This window comes from Dothidotthia symphoricarpi (assembly GCF_010015815.1).
Source record: "Dothidotthia symphoricarpi CBS 119687 unplaced genomic scaffold P153scaffold_23, whole genome shotgun sequence".
In the NCBI taxonomy this organism is placed as follows: domain Eukaryota; kingdom Fungi; phylum Ascomycota; class Dothideomycetes; order Pleosporales; family Dothidotthiaceae; genus Dothidotthia; species Dothidotthia symphoricarpi.
In genome coordinates, this window is record NW_022985030.1 from 517,861 (window position 1) to 531,860 (window position 14,000).

General features: G+C 49.4%; 5 protein-coding genes across 5 annotated transcripts; 3 read left to right on the top strand and 2 right to left on the bottom strand.

The window, feature by feature from the left end:
* Window positions 1-588: 588 nt before the first annotated feature.
* P153DRAFT_390553 (uncharacterized protein) lies at window positions 589-1,047 on the top strand (the record flags this gene model as incomplete). Its single annotated transcript, XM_033670940.1, has 1 exon — window positions 589-1,047. The coding sequence occupies one exon, from the start codon at window positions 589-591 to the stop codon at window positions 1,045-1,047; it is 459 nt and encodes a 152-aa protein (XP_033518902.1).
* On the bottom strand, window positions 963-3,565 carry P153DRAFT_370916 (serine peptidase-like protein). The gene is made up of 6 exons (XM_033669137.1): window positions 3,472-3,565; window positions 3,142-3,420; window positions 2,198-2,991; window positions 2,111-2,146; window positions 1,372-2,063; window positions 963-1,317 (listed from the first exon to the last, which is right to left on the bottom strand). Exons 2-6 carry the CDS (start codon window positions 3,235-3,237, stop codon window positions 1,277-1,279), a joined length of 1,659 nt encoding a protein of 552 aa, XP_033518903.1. The 5' UTR covers window positions 3,238-3,420; window positions 3,472-3,565; the 3' UTR covers window positions 963-1,276.
* A 1,128-nt stretch (window positions 3,566-4,693) lies between these two features.
* P153DRAFT_258775 (uncharacterized protein) lies at window positions 4,694-8,317 on the top strand (the record flags this gene model as incomplete). Its single annotated transcript, XM_033662806.1, has 1 exon — window positions 4,694-8,317. A coding segment is annotated over one exon (3,624 nt), but the record flags the coding sequence as incomplete, so codon positions are not given.
* Window positions 8,318-10,495: 2,178 nt separating this feature from the next.
* P153DRAFT_370919 (cytidine deaminase-like protein) lies at window positions 10,496-11,323 on the top strand. The gene has a single exon (XM_033669138.1). It carries the CDS (start codon window positions 10,613-10,615, stop codon window positions 11,273-11,275), a length of 663 nt encoding a protein of 220 aa, XP_033518905.1. The 5' UTR covers window positions 10,496-10,612; the 3' UTR covers window positions 11,276-11,323.
* A 332-nt stretch (window positions 11,324-11,655) lies between these two features.
* On the bottom strand, window positions 11,656-13,970 carry P153DRAFT_390557 (uncharacterized protein; the record flags this gene model as incomplete). Its single annotated transcript, XM_033670941.1, has 4 exons — window positions 11,656-12,525; window positions 12,576-13,573; window positions 13,629-13,738; window positions 13,786-13,970. 4 exons carry the CDS (start codon window positions 13,968-13,970, stop codon window positions 11,656-11,658), a joined length of 2,163 nt encoding a protein of 720 aa, XP_033518906.1.
* Between the last annotated feature and the right edge of the window lie 30 nt (window positions 13,971-14,000).

Sequence of the window (14,000 nt, forward strand, 5' to 3'; positions counted from 1 at the left end):
TTTCTAAGTATAACCAACCCACTGTAACCTCAACCCTCAACCTCCATCTCCAACTTACCACATTCTCCACATTATCCCCGCCTCATATGTTCAAGATGCTGATGCTGATGTTGATGCAACATGTCACCCTCGCCACTAGTCCAAATTTATGACGTAGCACACGCCAGCCCCCAGCTGCTGACTCTCGTTTCGGCACAACCGGCATCTAAAAACCCTTGCATGCACCCAAATATAGCATCGTAAATATATGGCCCTGCAGATCTCCCGGCATTGTCATGTTAAAAAAAGGGCTTAGCAAGCACAGCAGTGCCACTTCCGACGCTGTGACGGCTGTAGCTTAAGTAATGTTACGGTGAGGTCGGCCGAATACGAGACATGACGCTGCGGACGGACGACGGATAGAGGAATGTGAGTGCGTGGCTGGGTAGGTATAAAGACCGCAAGGCCTGCTGGTAAGGTACTTTTTTTCTATATCGAAACTCACAACCCATCTACTCTCCTCTACACCGCTACAAAACAACACCAAATCACAACCGCACCATCCACATTTTCAATCCCAACCAACCAACCAAACCGACCACCCCAAAAATGCGTTTCTCATCCCTCACCGCCGCCGCGCTCACCAGCGCCTCCCTAGCCTCAGCCCGCATCATCGGCATCGCAGCGCCCTCGACCATCGCGCCCAGCGAGCCCTTCACCATCTCGCTGCTCACAGAAAACTACATCCAAACCGTTGCCGACATCTCCGTAGCATGGGGCTACACCTTCTCGCCCTACAACGCGACGATCGGGTCCTTCGTGTCGTCCGCCTACCTCGGCCCCAACGTGTCCAACATCCTGACCAACATCTCCATCCCCGCGACGGCGCCCGCTGCGTTCAACAACACGAGCTATCTGGGCAAGGAGATTACGCTCACCGCGGCTGTGACGAGCTTGTTTGGCGCGAGTGGGAGTGTGAGTTCGAGTGGGTTTGAGGTTAGTGTTTTGGTTGGCACCGAGACGGGGGATGAGATTGTTACGAGCGATGGGTTTGCGTGGGTGAAATAGAGGAGTAGAATTGTGTGCATGGTGGGTGGGGATGATGCCTTTTTAGCAGCTGGGTTCGATTAATAGATAATGAATTAATGAGAGTCCCGATTGATCACCATCAAAAATATTCCTACAACAGGACTGCTGTGTCGCTTTTCTGTACATATGTTGATTGTGTTTGGTTTGGCCTCTTGGTACCGTGATCCAACATCAACAGAGCGAACAATCACCATCTATCAAACGATATCTACAACCGCTTCAGCTCACTCTGATCTTGACTGTTGAACTCTGCATAACGTCAGCAACTTCCTCAAAACAAACATCAAGCGAAGAAATACATACCCTCAACCCAATCAACGACAAAGTTCTTCAAAAACTGCTGCGCATACACAATCTGCGGCGGTGGCAACAACGGCGTCGTCTCATTCTCAAACAAGCCGTTCTCCTCCCAATGATGCACAGCATGACTAATCAGCAACCACGGCTTCTCCGTCGACGAGTTCCTGCTCTCGGGGTACCAAAGTGGCGTCGCGGGGCGCCAGGGATCCGCGTTGCCGCCAATGTGCGCCAGGCGTGGGTAGTCGATGCTGTAGTTGCCGTACTTGTTGACGCGGTCTGTGTCCGGGGGTGTGGTGATGTTGAATTGCGCCTTGCAGAAGTAGGTCAGGTATTCGATGGTCAGGGTACGCGGGATGAGCGGCATGATATCCGCGGGCGTGTTGCCCGTCTGGATGTAGCCCCATTCGGTGCAGACTTGGTAGCTCCAGCTTGTGGCTGAATAGTCGGCTAGGCTGGTGTAGGACTGCAGAGATGTGTCGTTGAGCGTCGTGAAGTACTGGTCTTGGGTCAACATGGATCGTCGCCAGCCTGGTAGCGACGTCTTGTTGACCCAGCTGATCGCGTTGAGGGTGATGTTCTGCACCAGCGTGTCGTTGGCGTATCCTGCTGCTGAGACGATGTCGGTGACGGATGAACGGAGGGACTCGGTCGCAGGGTCTGCTTGGTCAACCGACTGGGTCAAGTTGCTGCAGTAGCTGAGATGGTCAGTGTGAAAAAAACAGCAAACTGCAGGGGAGCTTACTTGAAGAAAGATGCCGAATTCTCCTCAGGGTCCCAGCTGATGATTGTCAGCTGAAGATCACATATGTTACAGCTTACTTTAACTTACTTGGTGCTCTGCCAGCCATAGACACTGGTGAATTGGTTCGCAAAGTCCCTGTCGTCGGTAATGTTTCCTAATCCAAAAACCTCTTTCAGCGGTTGTACCTTCTCCGCGTTGGTCTCATCGAGGAGAATCTTGTCAACAACATCAACAAGCAGCTGAGTGTTCTTGATGCAATCTGGCGGCCCGAATAACCTGATTGGTTCGAAATATTGCCAATAATCAAAAACTGCCAACGTAACACCTGAAGACGAAATTCCGCCCCAAAAAGTTCCCGGGTAAACAACGCGCAGAAACGCGGCCTGTGCACCTGCATACGAGCCACCGTATACAACCCAAGGCGTGTTTGGTGCAGTGAGATCAGCATCGATACCCTCGAACTTGACGTTCTGCGCGAAGTAATCGACATCGGCCAATGCCTGCTCTGTCGACAAGAAGCGCATGTTCTCAGTCGTGAGATCGGGGACGGGGAAACTTTTGCCATAGTAACGGTGCTCGAGGATGACTCCCATGCCGTTCGTGGCCTTTGCGACTTGGTGGACTATTCCCTTCTGCAAGAAGGGCAGACGGTCGGCTCCATCTGTTTCTCCACCGAGCAGGACAAAGACGGGACCGCCAGCCTTGTAGTATGTGGCGTCGAACCAGTACCTTAGGTCGAATGTGCCATTGCTATGCGGCTCGTATCGCGTCTCGTTTTGGAAAAAGTCTATTGGAACGGAAATATTGTATTCCGGGTACAAGGTTGCGGGATCAACATCGTCGCGCCTGTGCAGGCTGCGTCGTGCATTTGTGCGTGCGATCTGGAGAGCAGTCAGTATATGGTTAAGTTTTGCAACAAGCAGTGCGACATGTGTGTATTCTAGTCACGCGACCTCGACGGCGGGACATGTCGCGACAACAAGAGGTTCTAAGCAAGCGGTCTGGCCGTCATTCTCAATCGCATAACCTACCTCTGCTTCCCTTGCCACCGCGTTCTTCGGTCCAACCCCTATCGCCGAAGCCTCAAACCCAAACAACAATCCTGCAACAGCAATTGAGAAACGCATAGCTACAGCGACAGCGACAGCGCAATTACAGCGCCCGATCTACGCGTCGCACAGCTTCCTATATACCTCCAATCGCACATGGATGACGATTACCAGATAACAAGACTAACGGCATGGTTAAGGAAGGTGGTCAAGGTACCTAGCTCCAATGTCATCCAAGCTAACGCCAGATGAAGAAGGAGGCTTCGGGATTAGCGGATGCAAGGACGTTGATACGCCACAAAGCTTGCTTACGATGTGTAATGGGCCTTGCGAACGGCTATGGCTGACAGAGTGACGCAGAAGATGTATGCCTGACAAGTAAAGTCTCATCTTCGGTTATATCCGGTCCATCTTGCCTCTCGGTTAGTCGAAATACCCGGAATCAAGGTCTGTTTTTTGCAGCAACACAACAACCCTAAATTATAAGATTGAAAGTACTACGAAGACATACATGTTTGGTAGGCGTATACAAACAACACGTCAGGCGAAAAAGGCTTACAGTTTGTTTACATGTAGTTGTCAAGCTGTTGCAAGACCTCGCTGCTGCCTATCTAGTTCCGGGTATTCCGACTAACCAAGAGCTTGCTTCTGCAACATGAGGGACTGGATATAAACATTAGCCCGGAGGCCTGTGCGTTGCACAATCTATACGCTTCGAGAATGCCTGATTGTTGTACAGCATTGTATGAAGTAGAGAAGGTGCGCGATCATCCCCACTGTCCTAATCATAATTTGTACAAGTGTTGACATCTTAGGAGTAGTGCTAAGCTCAAATTCACATTTTCCAACAGACACGACTGGACCATTTCAACGTGCCTGCATGGACAAGTATCAATTGCAACAGGTAATGGAGATATGTACGGCTTTTCATGTGTGGATATCACTCGTGTCATCATCTTAAGTATTGGAACACGTTGCTCATCATCTACTCAAGCAGCTTAAATACCTATGATTTGTCTGTTCGCATTGAGCAGTCATCTCCACTCAAATACGGAACAGAATACCGACATGAACCATAATAGCTAGAATCTTATCGAGTGGCGGAGTTGTCATTGGTTTGCGTTAGCCTGTCTGTAGAGATAAACAACTGCTGAGTCATCCGATATGCATCATCGCAGATCGATCGGAGTCTTCGATATGTTCCCGACTCACGGCCCCGATGTTCGCACGAGCCACGAACTACAGAAGGGTTTCTAGGCCACATGATTCAATCCATCTCCACACATTGTCATCGACATTCGCGGCTCTACTGGCTCCAGGCGGGCAACCGACTGGTCGTCGCGGTACCTTGTGCTGACGAGTGTGCCCCCAGCTGGCGCTCCAGAGCTACACTATGGATGTGTCGGGGACCGCTGCTTGTGCCGCCACTCAGGCTGTAGAAAACTCGGAACGAGTGCGAGCTTACGAGATCGCGGCGTAAGACGTCTGCGTGCACTGGGGACTTGTGCTTGCTACTGACCAGGACGCTTCTAGATATCTCTCGGCGGCCTCGTTTCCTTTCGACGTTGCCTTTGGGCCCCCAACCAATCCCTTCCCGAGCAGCGACCTCACACTCAACGCGCTCGTGCAGCATGGCGTGCACATGATGGACTGCGACCGTGCCTTCCTCTCCCTCATCGACAACCGCAGTCAGTTCGTATGTGCTGAGATGACGCGGGACCAGCCGCTCGTACGTCAGAACCCGCTGCAGCCTCTGTTGTTGGGCATTTCTAGAATCGCCCTCGAATGGGGCGTCTGTCCATATACAATGTCTATCTTCCACGGCAAGACAGATGTGGCACTGCCCGAGACGCCTTATATCGTCGCCGACAAGTCGTACTTTTGCATCAAGGACTTTCGCCGAATCCCTTCATTCGCGGAACGACCTTACGTTGTCGGTTACCCACACATGGTGTCTTATATCGAAGTACCCCTGCACTCTCTTTCCGGACACATCATAGGCAGTTACTGTGTCGTCGACAACAAGTCAAGAGACTTCTTGGCCCCTAAGGCTCTAGACACCATTCGGGACGTCACTCAGGCCATCAGTTCATACTTGAATACGAAACGAGTCGAAGCAAGCCGAACACGATCAGAGAGAATGATGGATGGACTCCGCTTCTTTGTCGGGTCGGACAGACATGTCCCTTCTCTCGGCCATGGCACTATTGAAACTGGCGGAGCTCAAGCAGGCCCATTCGATCTCAACGTCTTCAGTCAGACCCCACGCATGGGCTTGAACTCAAGTGCAGATGAAAGTGTAGAGAACGACCGGCCCATGGATGCAAACAGAGACCGAGGCATACTCGCAGACCTGACTGACGACGTCTCTCGGTGTTCAATCGGACTTCTCTCTCTTACTTCGGAACCTTCAGCAACGATTACTCCAGATGATACACCAACGCCCCCTGAAACAACAGATTCTATCAGTCCATGGGAGTCAACGCTGTACAATTTCGAAGATGAATCTCTCCAACCAACAATTCAGGGACCCAATGCTTCCGAACGAGCTACATTGGACATGTCCTATCATATTAACAAACTTTTTACAAAAGCTGCGAATGTGATTGGCTATGCCTTGAACTTGGATGGGTTAGTCTTTTTTGATACGATTTCGACGGACGCTCAGTACGCGGGAAGCCGCTCGTCATCTTCGTTCACAGTTGATGGGATCGTGGAGCCAATGACACCTGGAGATAGTCTCTTGGCGATGCCGCTTTCCGAGTATCGATGCGACGATGGGGCCCTGGAGGAGATCATTCGCAAGCCTAGCCAATCAACGATACAACGGTTGACGGACAGGTATCCACAAGGCCATGTTTTCGCCATGGACGAATACGGCGTTCTCGATTACGAAAGCGATCATGACGGAGATGACCATCAAGATCCAAGTGGCGGCTCAGTTGTCGACAGTGATTGGAAAGACCTTCTCGAGTGTGTGCCCAAAGCCCGATACGCAGTCTTCCTGCCCCTGTGGCACTACCAAAGAGAATCATGCTTTGCCACCTGTCTGGTTTGGGTATCCGACACTGCCAAGACCTTGAATTCCAACGATGTTAACTCGCTGACAGCATTTGGAAACTCGTTGATGGTTGAGATCCTTCGCCTAGAGGCTTCAACGAACACACAATCCAAATCAGACTTTGTCTCCTCTATCAGCCACGAACTGCGGAGTCCACTTCATGGAATTTTGGCGACTGTGGAGCTGATACAAGAAACTACCAACGACCCACATCTGCTTTCCATGGTGGAAATGATTGAGTCATGCAGCTCTACTTTACTCGACACTTTCGACCACCTTCTGGAGTTCGCAAGAATAAACAGCCGTGCGCACAATGCACAATCGGCCAAGACCGATCGTCCCAAAAATAGCCCTAGCAATACTCCCCTGGAAAAGGAGGTAGTTGATCTGGGCACGCTCGTCGAAGACGTCTTAGAAGTGGTTTCACTGGGTCATTCTTCTGCCATGCAGATGGAGTCCGGCCTCAAAAGAGAGCAACAGGATGCATCGGCCAGTCGGATACAAATCAATCCGTCCAGGTCGTTATTTATCACAACATATATAGAGAAGAACCGTGACTGGATGATGTCTGTCGAAACGGGTGCCTGGAAACGAATCCTCCTGTGCATCTTCAGTAATGCTTTCAAATTCACGGACACAGGATACATTGATGTCAGCTTGAGGATTTCGAAGAAGGCAAACAATAGCCCTGAACATATCAGCGTCTGTGTCACCGATACCGGCATCGGCATGAGCCATGAATTTCTCAAGTACCATCTCTTCACGCCGTTCATGCAAGAGAACAACCTATCTTTGGGTAATGGGCTAGGTCTTAGCATTGCCAAAAGTCTTGTTGAATCGCTTGGAGGCAAAATTTTCGTTGAGAGCCGCCACCACGAAGGAACTCGTGTGACTTTCAATATTCCTTTCGAACAAATTGTGGAATCCTCAACCAACCCGATAATACACAGCGCCGGCATCCCGGAGGACAAATTACAGAATCTGTCTCTTGGATTGATTAGCATAGCTTTAGGCAAGCCAAAAACTACTGAGCGTACACCTCGCATCGTATCCCCGCCAAAGATGCTTCAGCGATCTATTCGGAACATTTGTGAGGGAATGCTCGGTATGAAAATTGCAAACATATCAGAGAATACAATGCCACAGACGGACCTGATCCTGCTCGACACGCATACCCTCACCACTACGGACGACCTCAATCTGGAAAAGCTGTTTTCAAAAGACTCATTACAAACAATCCTCCCGCCGATCGTTGTGCTGGGAACACCAGTGAAAGGATTGTTACAGTTTTTGGGTGTCGAAAAGATCACATGTATCAATTCGCCAATTACTGAAAGAAAGGTCAGGACTGCTTTTCTTACAGCTTTGAATGCGACCAGTGACAAGGAGGCAATGTCTACAATTTCGATCTCGGACACCGCTGGGCAAGGAGCGTGTCACCAGGTCGCACAAATATCTGTGACAGATGTACACCAGGAGGACAACTCGACAGCTGCTCACAGCGAACGTTCTGGCTTACATTCAGACGATCGCTTACACCAGGTTGCTCCAGACGTTGAGAAAGAAGCACTAGAGCAGCTCTGTCAACCACAAACGTCGCCCTTACAAGAGGCAACCACAATCGAACCTGTCTCACGCCCGAACGTCGTGTCTCGTTTTAGGCGTTTTCTTCTTGTCGACGACAACCCTATCAATCTCAAAGTTCTGGCTGCATTTGCCAAACGTATAGGCCGTCCATTTTCCACAGCACCTGATGGTGCAGAAGCAGTACGTTTGTATCAAAAAGCGGTTTTGGAAGAAGAAGACCCGTTTGATTGTGTGTTCATGGATATCAGTATGCCTGTCATGGATGGCTTCCAAGCAGTAGCAGCAATTCGACGGCTCGAAAAACGGCAGCAAGAAGAGCAAGAAAGCCAAGACTCCCACAACGTCGACAGCGACCGGAAAATTTCGACCACGACTCCACGCTCATATATCCTGGCTTTGACTGGGCTAGGCAGTGAACAAGCACGCAACACCGCGAAAAGTTCTGGCTTTGATGAGTACCTGTTGAAGCCTGTGAAATTTAAGGACATCTTACCACTACTGCGACCGCTTCCTGACCCTTCGGTTTGATTTCTGTTCCATCTGTATCGATCAGTTTTATGGCTTCTCCGGGGTCATACGCCGCTAATGCAGACAGCTGCTGTCAAACGGGCAGTGAGCAGGCCTCTTGTTGAGCCCTTGTTTAGACTTAGCGCCGCATTACCCGCTCTCGTATTCATGTTGGAGTGCGACGGCCTGTATAGAGCACCGAGTTTACTGACGCAAACGTCGAGTCACGAGGCGTACGTTACGCACCCTCGAATCATACAACGGCAAACGCGGTGCGTGACTTTAGCCAAGATTATAAGACTGACGTGATGCTGCTTCTGTGTAGCTCATCAATCCAGACGCGTTGACGACATCCTATGAGAGTCGTCGTCTTTGACGTCTATGACGACAAGCTGCAGGGTAGTTCATTGGACTGGCGTGCGAAAACCCACACCCAGCCTGACGTATAGCACCAACCATCACGCTTGCCCTCAGGCTCTCAACTGCCTGTTAGATCCTCAGATGACTCATCTCAGAGATTTGTATCAATGGCACTCTGGTGCAACCAAATTTCAAACGACATATCCTGTGAAATAAAAGAACAGTACATGGCTAGAGAACACGCGGCTGTATAAAGTCTTCTGGCCGGTGATGTCATATCTGTTTACTTTCGCCTGTCGTGCTGGTTCAGGTCGTCACGTAGAAATTGCCCTTGAAACTTAGGATCGCGTTATGAGTTGTTGTTGGTTACTCTCGGTCAATACCGATAACTCATGATCAAACAACGGCACGTCTACCTGTCCACTAGGACCCTGCTTGCATCGGGCTGAGCAAACGAGAAGCCTTGTTTTTGTCATGTTTTTTTGCCCCGTTCCTTTGTAAGTTGTCGGCTTCGTCTTGTTTTGCTTTGTTGGCTTTGGCTTTTTCGATATACCACCGTGCGCTTTTTGCGATCTTTTCCAAGATTTCAGTATTACTCGCCCCACGGTTTGCCCAACCATTTTAGGTTGGCTCTAGACAGCTTAACAGTTAACTCCAGCTCAGCAAGCAATTTGACTTAGATTTTATATATACCAACCTGCACAAGTATTTGTTAAATTCTAGATATACAAAGTTGTAAAAGCAAAAATACTACATTTTCCTGTCTACGTAGTGTTTGTGTAACTATAGTTAGTAGGTAGATATACGTTGTTAAAGTAAAAATATTATCTTTTTGCTCAAACTTTAACCTTTAGATTTTACGTCTAGAGTTAGCAGTAATAACAGTATTATTATTCAAATTTAAGTAGCCAGAAATCTGTATTGTGTCTGTAAGAGTCTTTCTTTCTTTCTACTTTCATATTATACTTATTATATCCTACGATACATGTGATTTGATGCTAAATTATCTATTAAGATGTCAATAATTGTTAAGCCGGCGAGGGCCCAGGGCGAAGCCCTAAGCCAAACCGTGGGGCGAGTATCTGGACTTTTGTCGGTTTTTTGATGGGTTGAATGGATTGGTGGGATGTGATGGTAACAAGTGAGTTGCAATGGCACGCGGCATCCCCGCAAGAGACTATGTCAACAACTCGTACTATCCATACACCAACCGCAGAAAAACACTATCGATCTGCCAGTGGTTTCCGACAAGAAGTGGATGGAGCATATGTCACAGCACTGAAGTTTATTAGGTAGTTATCATTTGGTAGCTCGTCCTCTAATTTCTAAGCTACTTCTGTATTTCTGAATCCTGATGTTCCTCTTGGTTAAGACGTAACGTGTAAAAGGTCAGCGAGTAAGATGACTGCGAGGAAAGTGATATCGCGGGATGTAGCAACGAGAAAGACAACATCGTAGGAGACTGTGGCGAGAAGGACGACAGCGAGGAACTACACTCTACAAGTCGTGCACCAGCCACGATGCCACGCAAGGGCAAAGCCAAGAAATACGAGAAAGAAGACAGTGATTGAGATTATAGCGAGTACGATGATTGCGAGGAAGGCGACATCGCGGGAAGTGACAGCGGGGAAGACGACATCGAGATTGCTCCACATAACTATTCCCCAGTCATAAACCATCAACTCCATTTGAAGTTCAAAACATGTAGTCCAGCCTTTATCGGAGATCGCCGAATTCAGTATCGACGGTAGTCTCCGAAGTCGGCCGCTGCAACCCACTATCAGCTGGAGGCAAACACCATGGAAAAAGACGAGGGAGCAAGGTTCACACATATACTAGAACCCACCTCGAGGAAACCAAATACATACTGCCTTTTTACCACTTAGGCAACTGTCTTCAAAATCATCTCCCCATATCTATTCATATTGTGTGCTCAGGATGTCTACCCAAGCAGACTCTCCCTCAACCCTCATCTCAAGCCTTCTCAAGACTGTCGAACAAGACATCATCCCTCTCACCCAGAAAGGCGTTTCCTCAGGATCCAAAGTTTTCGGTGCCGCGATCCTGTCCCGCGCCGACCTCAAGCCCCTAACAGTCGCCACCAACAACGAACGCGTATCTCCCCTCCTTCACGGTGAAATAAACTGCATCCAGCAGTTCTTCACCGTCGACTTTCCTGATCCCACTACACGTCCTGATCCGCGAAAAGACTGCATTTTCTTCGCCACACACGAGCCGTGCAGTCTCTGTCTGAGCGGCATCACATGGTCGGGATTTACTGAATTCTACTACCTCTTCACGTATGAGGATAGTCGGGATCTGTTTGCGATTCCGTATGATATCGATATTCTGGAGCAGGTGTTTAGAGTTAAGGGCGAGGAGACTGAGGAACAGTTAGAGAGAAGACCGCTGTACAATCGGACGAACAAATTCTTCCATGCGAAGTCACTGGTGAACGTAGTTGGTGAGATTGGCGATGAGACCGAGCAAAAGAAATGGCTAGCGGAGATTGATAGAATCAAAGGCTTGTACAACGCGTTGAGTGAGACTTATCAGGAGGGGAAAGCAGCAAATGCCCAAACATCGAGTGCTTGGAAATAGTTTTTGGCTAGCACATCTCGATAACTTCGATCTTGCAAGAATACAGAGTTTTTTCAACAGGTGTGACTTCTGTGAAGGATGGCAGATATGATCTTCCGATGACCTGGTAGAAGTTATCTTGCGGTCGCAGTATCATGGGATAATCCACGTTGTCTATCCATACGACGAGATCGCCGACACGTGTTGCTGTTGGACAAAAGCAAAAAATAAGTTGTACTAATGGATCGCAGGTGAGGTCTTGCTATATCATGTAAGCAAGTCGTCACTGTTCATCGCGGCGTTCTTCACTGCACGCGTCAATTTTCGACAATTCACAATTGGACGGTATTTTGACCAATGCAACGGCTATTCTTACATGTAAGGGAAACAGATCTTTCCATTTATAAATCTACAAACTCTCCTCGCAAGAGAGGATCTTCCTGCACCTTTTGCAGATATGTCTCGACCTTCACTGTCAGTGACGGCACGTCGAAGCCGAACATCTTGTACGCAGCTTTGCCAGGAAGACTATGACCGAATCGCCTCATGCAAGCACCGGCATCGGCATATCTCTCCCAACCATTGGGCGCGAATGGCTCAATCACAATAGCAGGAATTCCGCGATGTCGCCGCAGCGTGTCTCGCCTGTACTCCAATGATTGAGCCTCAAAGAGCCGCTGGCACGGGAAACTGACGACTCGCGCCTTGATGTCTTTTTTCTTCAACTCCTTTGCAACACCGACGGCATGGCTCAGCTCAGCACCCACACCAATCAGGGTTACGTCTGCGTCTTCAACCTCGTCTAACACATACGCGCCCTTTGCCACTGAGTCTCGCTTTGTTTGTGGCAACTGTGGCAGAGTGTGTCGCGATGTCGAAATAATGGTCGGCGCATTCTTTGCCTCGATGGCCGTGATCCACGCACCTGCAGTCTCTTCGCTATCTCCTGGTCGGATGTACAGCAAGGTGGGCATCGCTCGGTAGAGATTCGCCAACTCAATAGGCTGATGTGTCGGACCATCTTCACCAGTACCTATAGAATCATGTGTTGCCAAATGTATGACTTGGAGTTGCTGCAGCGCGCCCATGCGAACTGCTGCTGCTGCGTAAATGTAGAACATAAAGAAGGACGATGTCACAGGGATGATGGTGTTGGGAGCAAAAGCTGCTAAACCGTTCGAGATCGCGCACATGGCATGTTCTCGCACACCGTAGTGGATGTATCGTCCGCTGTAGTTTCCGGTAATGCCACACGCAGTCTTTAGATCAGGCTATATATGGTCAGCACACAACTCCACCCTTGACGTGTAGCATCACTTACGTGCTGGAAGTCGACCTTATCCTTCCATATCATGTTAACTGACGGTGATAGATCTGCAGTGCCGACCATAAAACTATTGACCTTCCCCGCAAGAGGATTAAACACCAGCCCTGACGCTTTTCTTGTGGCCGTGGGCTGATCCGGGAAAGAACTGGGAATTAGCTCCTTCCAGTCTTCAGGAAGACGCCCCTTGATTCGCTGCTGGAACTCTGCGTTCAACTCGGGGTACTTTGTGGCATACTGCTGCACTTTCTTGTCCCACTCCTGCACCAACTTTTGGCCCCTTGCAGGAATATCTGCGAAGAATTTGCGCATTTTCTCGCTGATGATGAAGTGCACTTCCGGGTCGAACTCGTACATCTTCTTCATGTTGGCCACATCGTCGGCCCCAAACGCTTGCCCATGTGTAACGGCGTCCCCTGCCATAGCGCTACCGAGTCCGATAATCGTCCGTACGTTGATAAAGGTGGGCTTGTCAGTCGATGCGCGGGCCTTGTTCAACGCCTCGACTATGCCCTCGATATCAAAGCATCCATCTTCAATGTTAATGACATCCCAGCCACATGCTCTCATCTTTGCGTTGATGTCCTCGGTATTAGTGAGATCAACACTGCCATCACAAGTGACCTGATTGTTATCATAGATAAGAGTAAGGTTGTTTAACTTCAGATGGCCCGCGAACGAAATCGCTTCGAGTGCTACACCTTCTTGCAAGCAAGCATCCCCGGTCATACACCATGTGTGGTTCGAAACAACATCGAAATCTGGTTTGTTGTATGTCGCCTGTAGATTCTTCGTCGCCATGGCTAGACCGATGGCGTTCGCAACGCCTTGTCCCAGTGGGCCCGTCGTCACTTCGATACCTTCATGCTCGATTTCCGGGTGACCTGGGCAAAGAGCGTCGACACGATCGGAATGGTAAGACTTCAGTTGGTCCAGGGTCATGGCTTTGAAGCCTGTGAGATGGAGGAATGTGTATTGAAAAAGGCATGTGTGACCTGCCATCTGTCAGTCATGCTGCTATGTCCTGATGCTTGGTGGATGAGAAAGTACCATTCGACAGAACAAATCGGTCGCGGTTGAAATAGGTTGGCGTGTGCGGCGCATACCGCATCGCATACTTCCACAATGCAACTCCAATCGCTGCCATGCCAATTGCTCCTCTGTGTAACTGTCAGTTGTATCTTTGCGACGGTTGTGGAGAAAGTACCCAGGATGCCCCCCGTTGAACTGTTGGCATAGATCTGCAATCAGCAATCTGAAAGACTTCAACACATGGTCTTGCTCGTCCGACAACCTCTTCACTGCCGATTGCTCAATCTCTTCTTCTTGTTTCAAACCGTTCACCAGATTGTCGCCGCCTTCGGTTGTGTCGTTTGTTTGTGTTGGCGTCATCATGGAGTCTTGCAGGCAGGTAGATTGATG

What these genes read in the sequence shown, in the direction of transcription:
- P153DRAFT_370916 (XM_033669137.1), bottom strand. Translation starts at nt 3,237, where the DNA reads ATGCGTTTCTCAATTGCTGTTGCAGGATTGTTGTTTGGGTTTGAGGCT. An exon ending in AATTCGGCATCTTTCTTCAA is followed by an intron (nt 2,064 to 2,110) that starts GTAAGCTCCCCT and finishes TGACCATCTCAG; the next exon opens with CTACTGCAGCAACTTGACCC. An exon ending in TGTCGTTGATTGGGTTGAGG is followed by an intron (nt 1,318 to 1,371) that starts GTATGTATTTCT and finishes GACGTTATGCAG; the next exon opens with AGTTCAACAGTCAAGATCAG.
- P153DRAFT_370919 (XM_033669138.1), top strand. Translation starts at nt 10,613, where the DNA reads ATGTCTACCCAAGCAGACTCTCCCTCAACCCTCATCTCAAGCCTTCTC.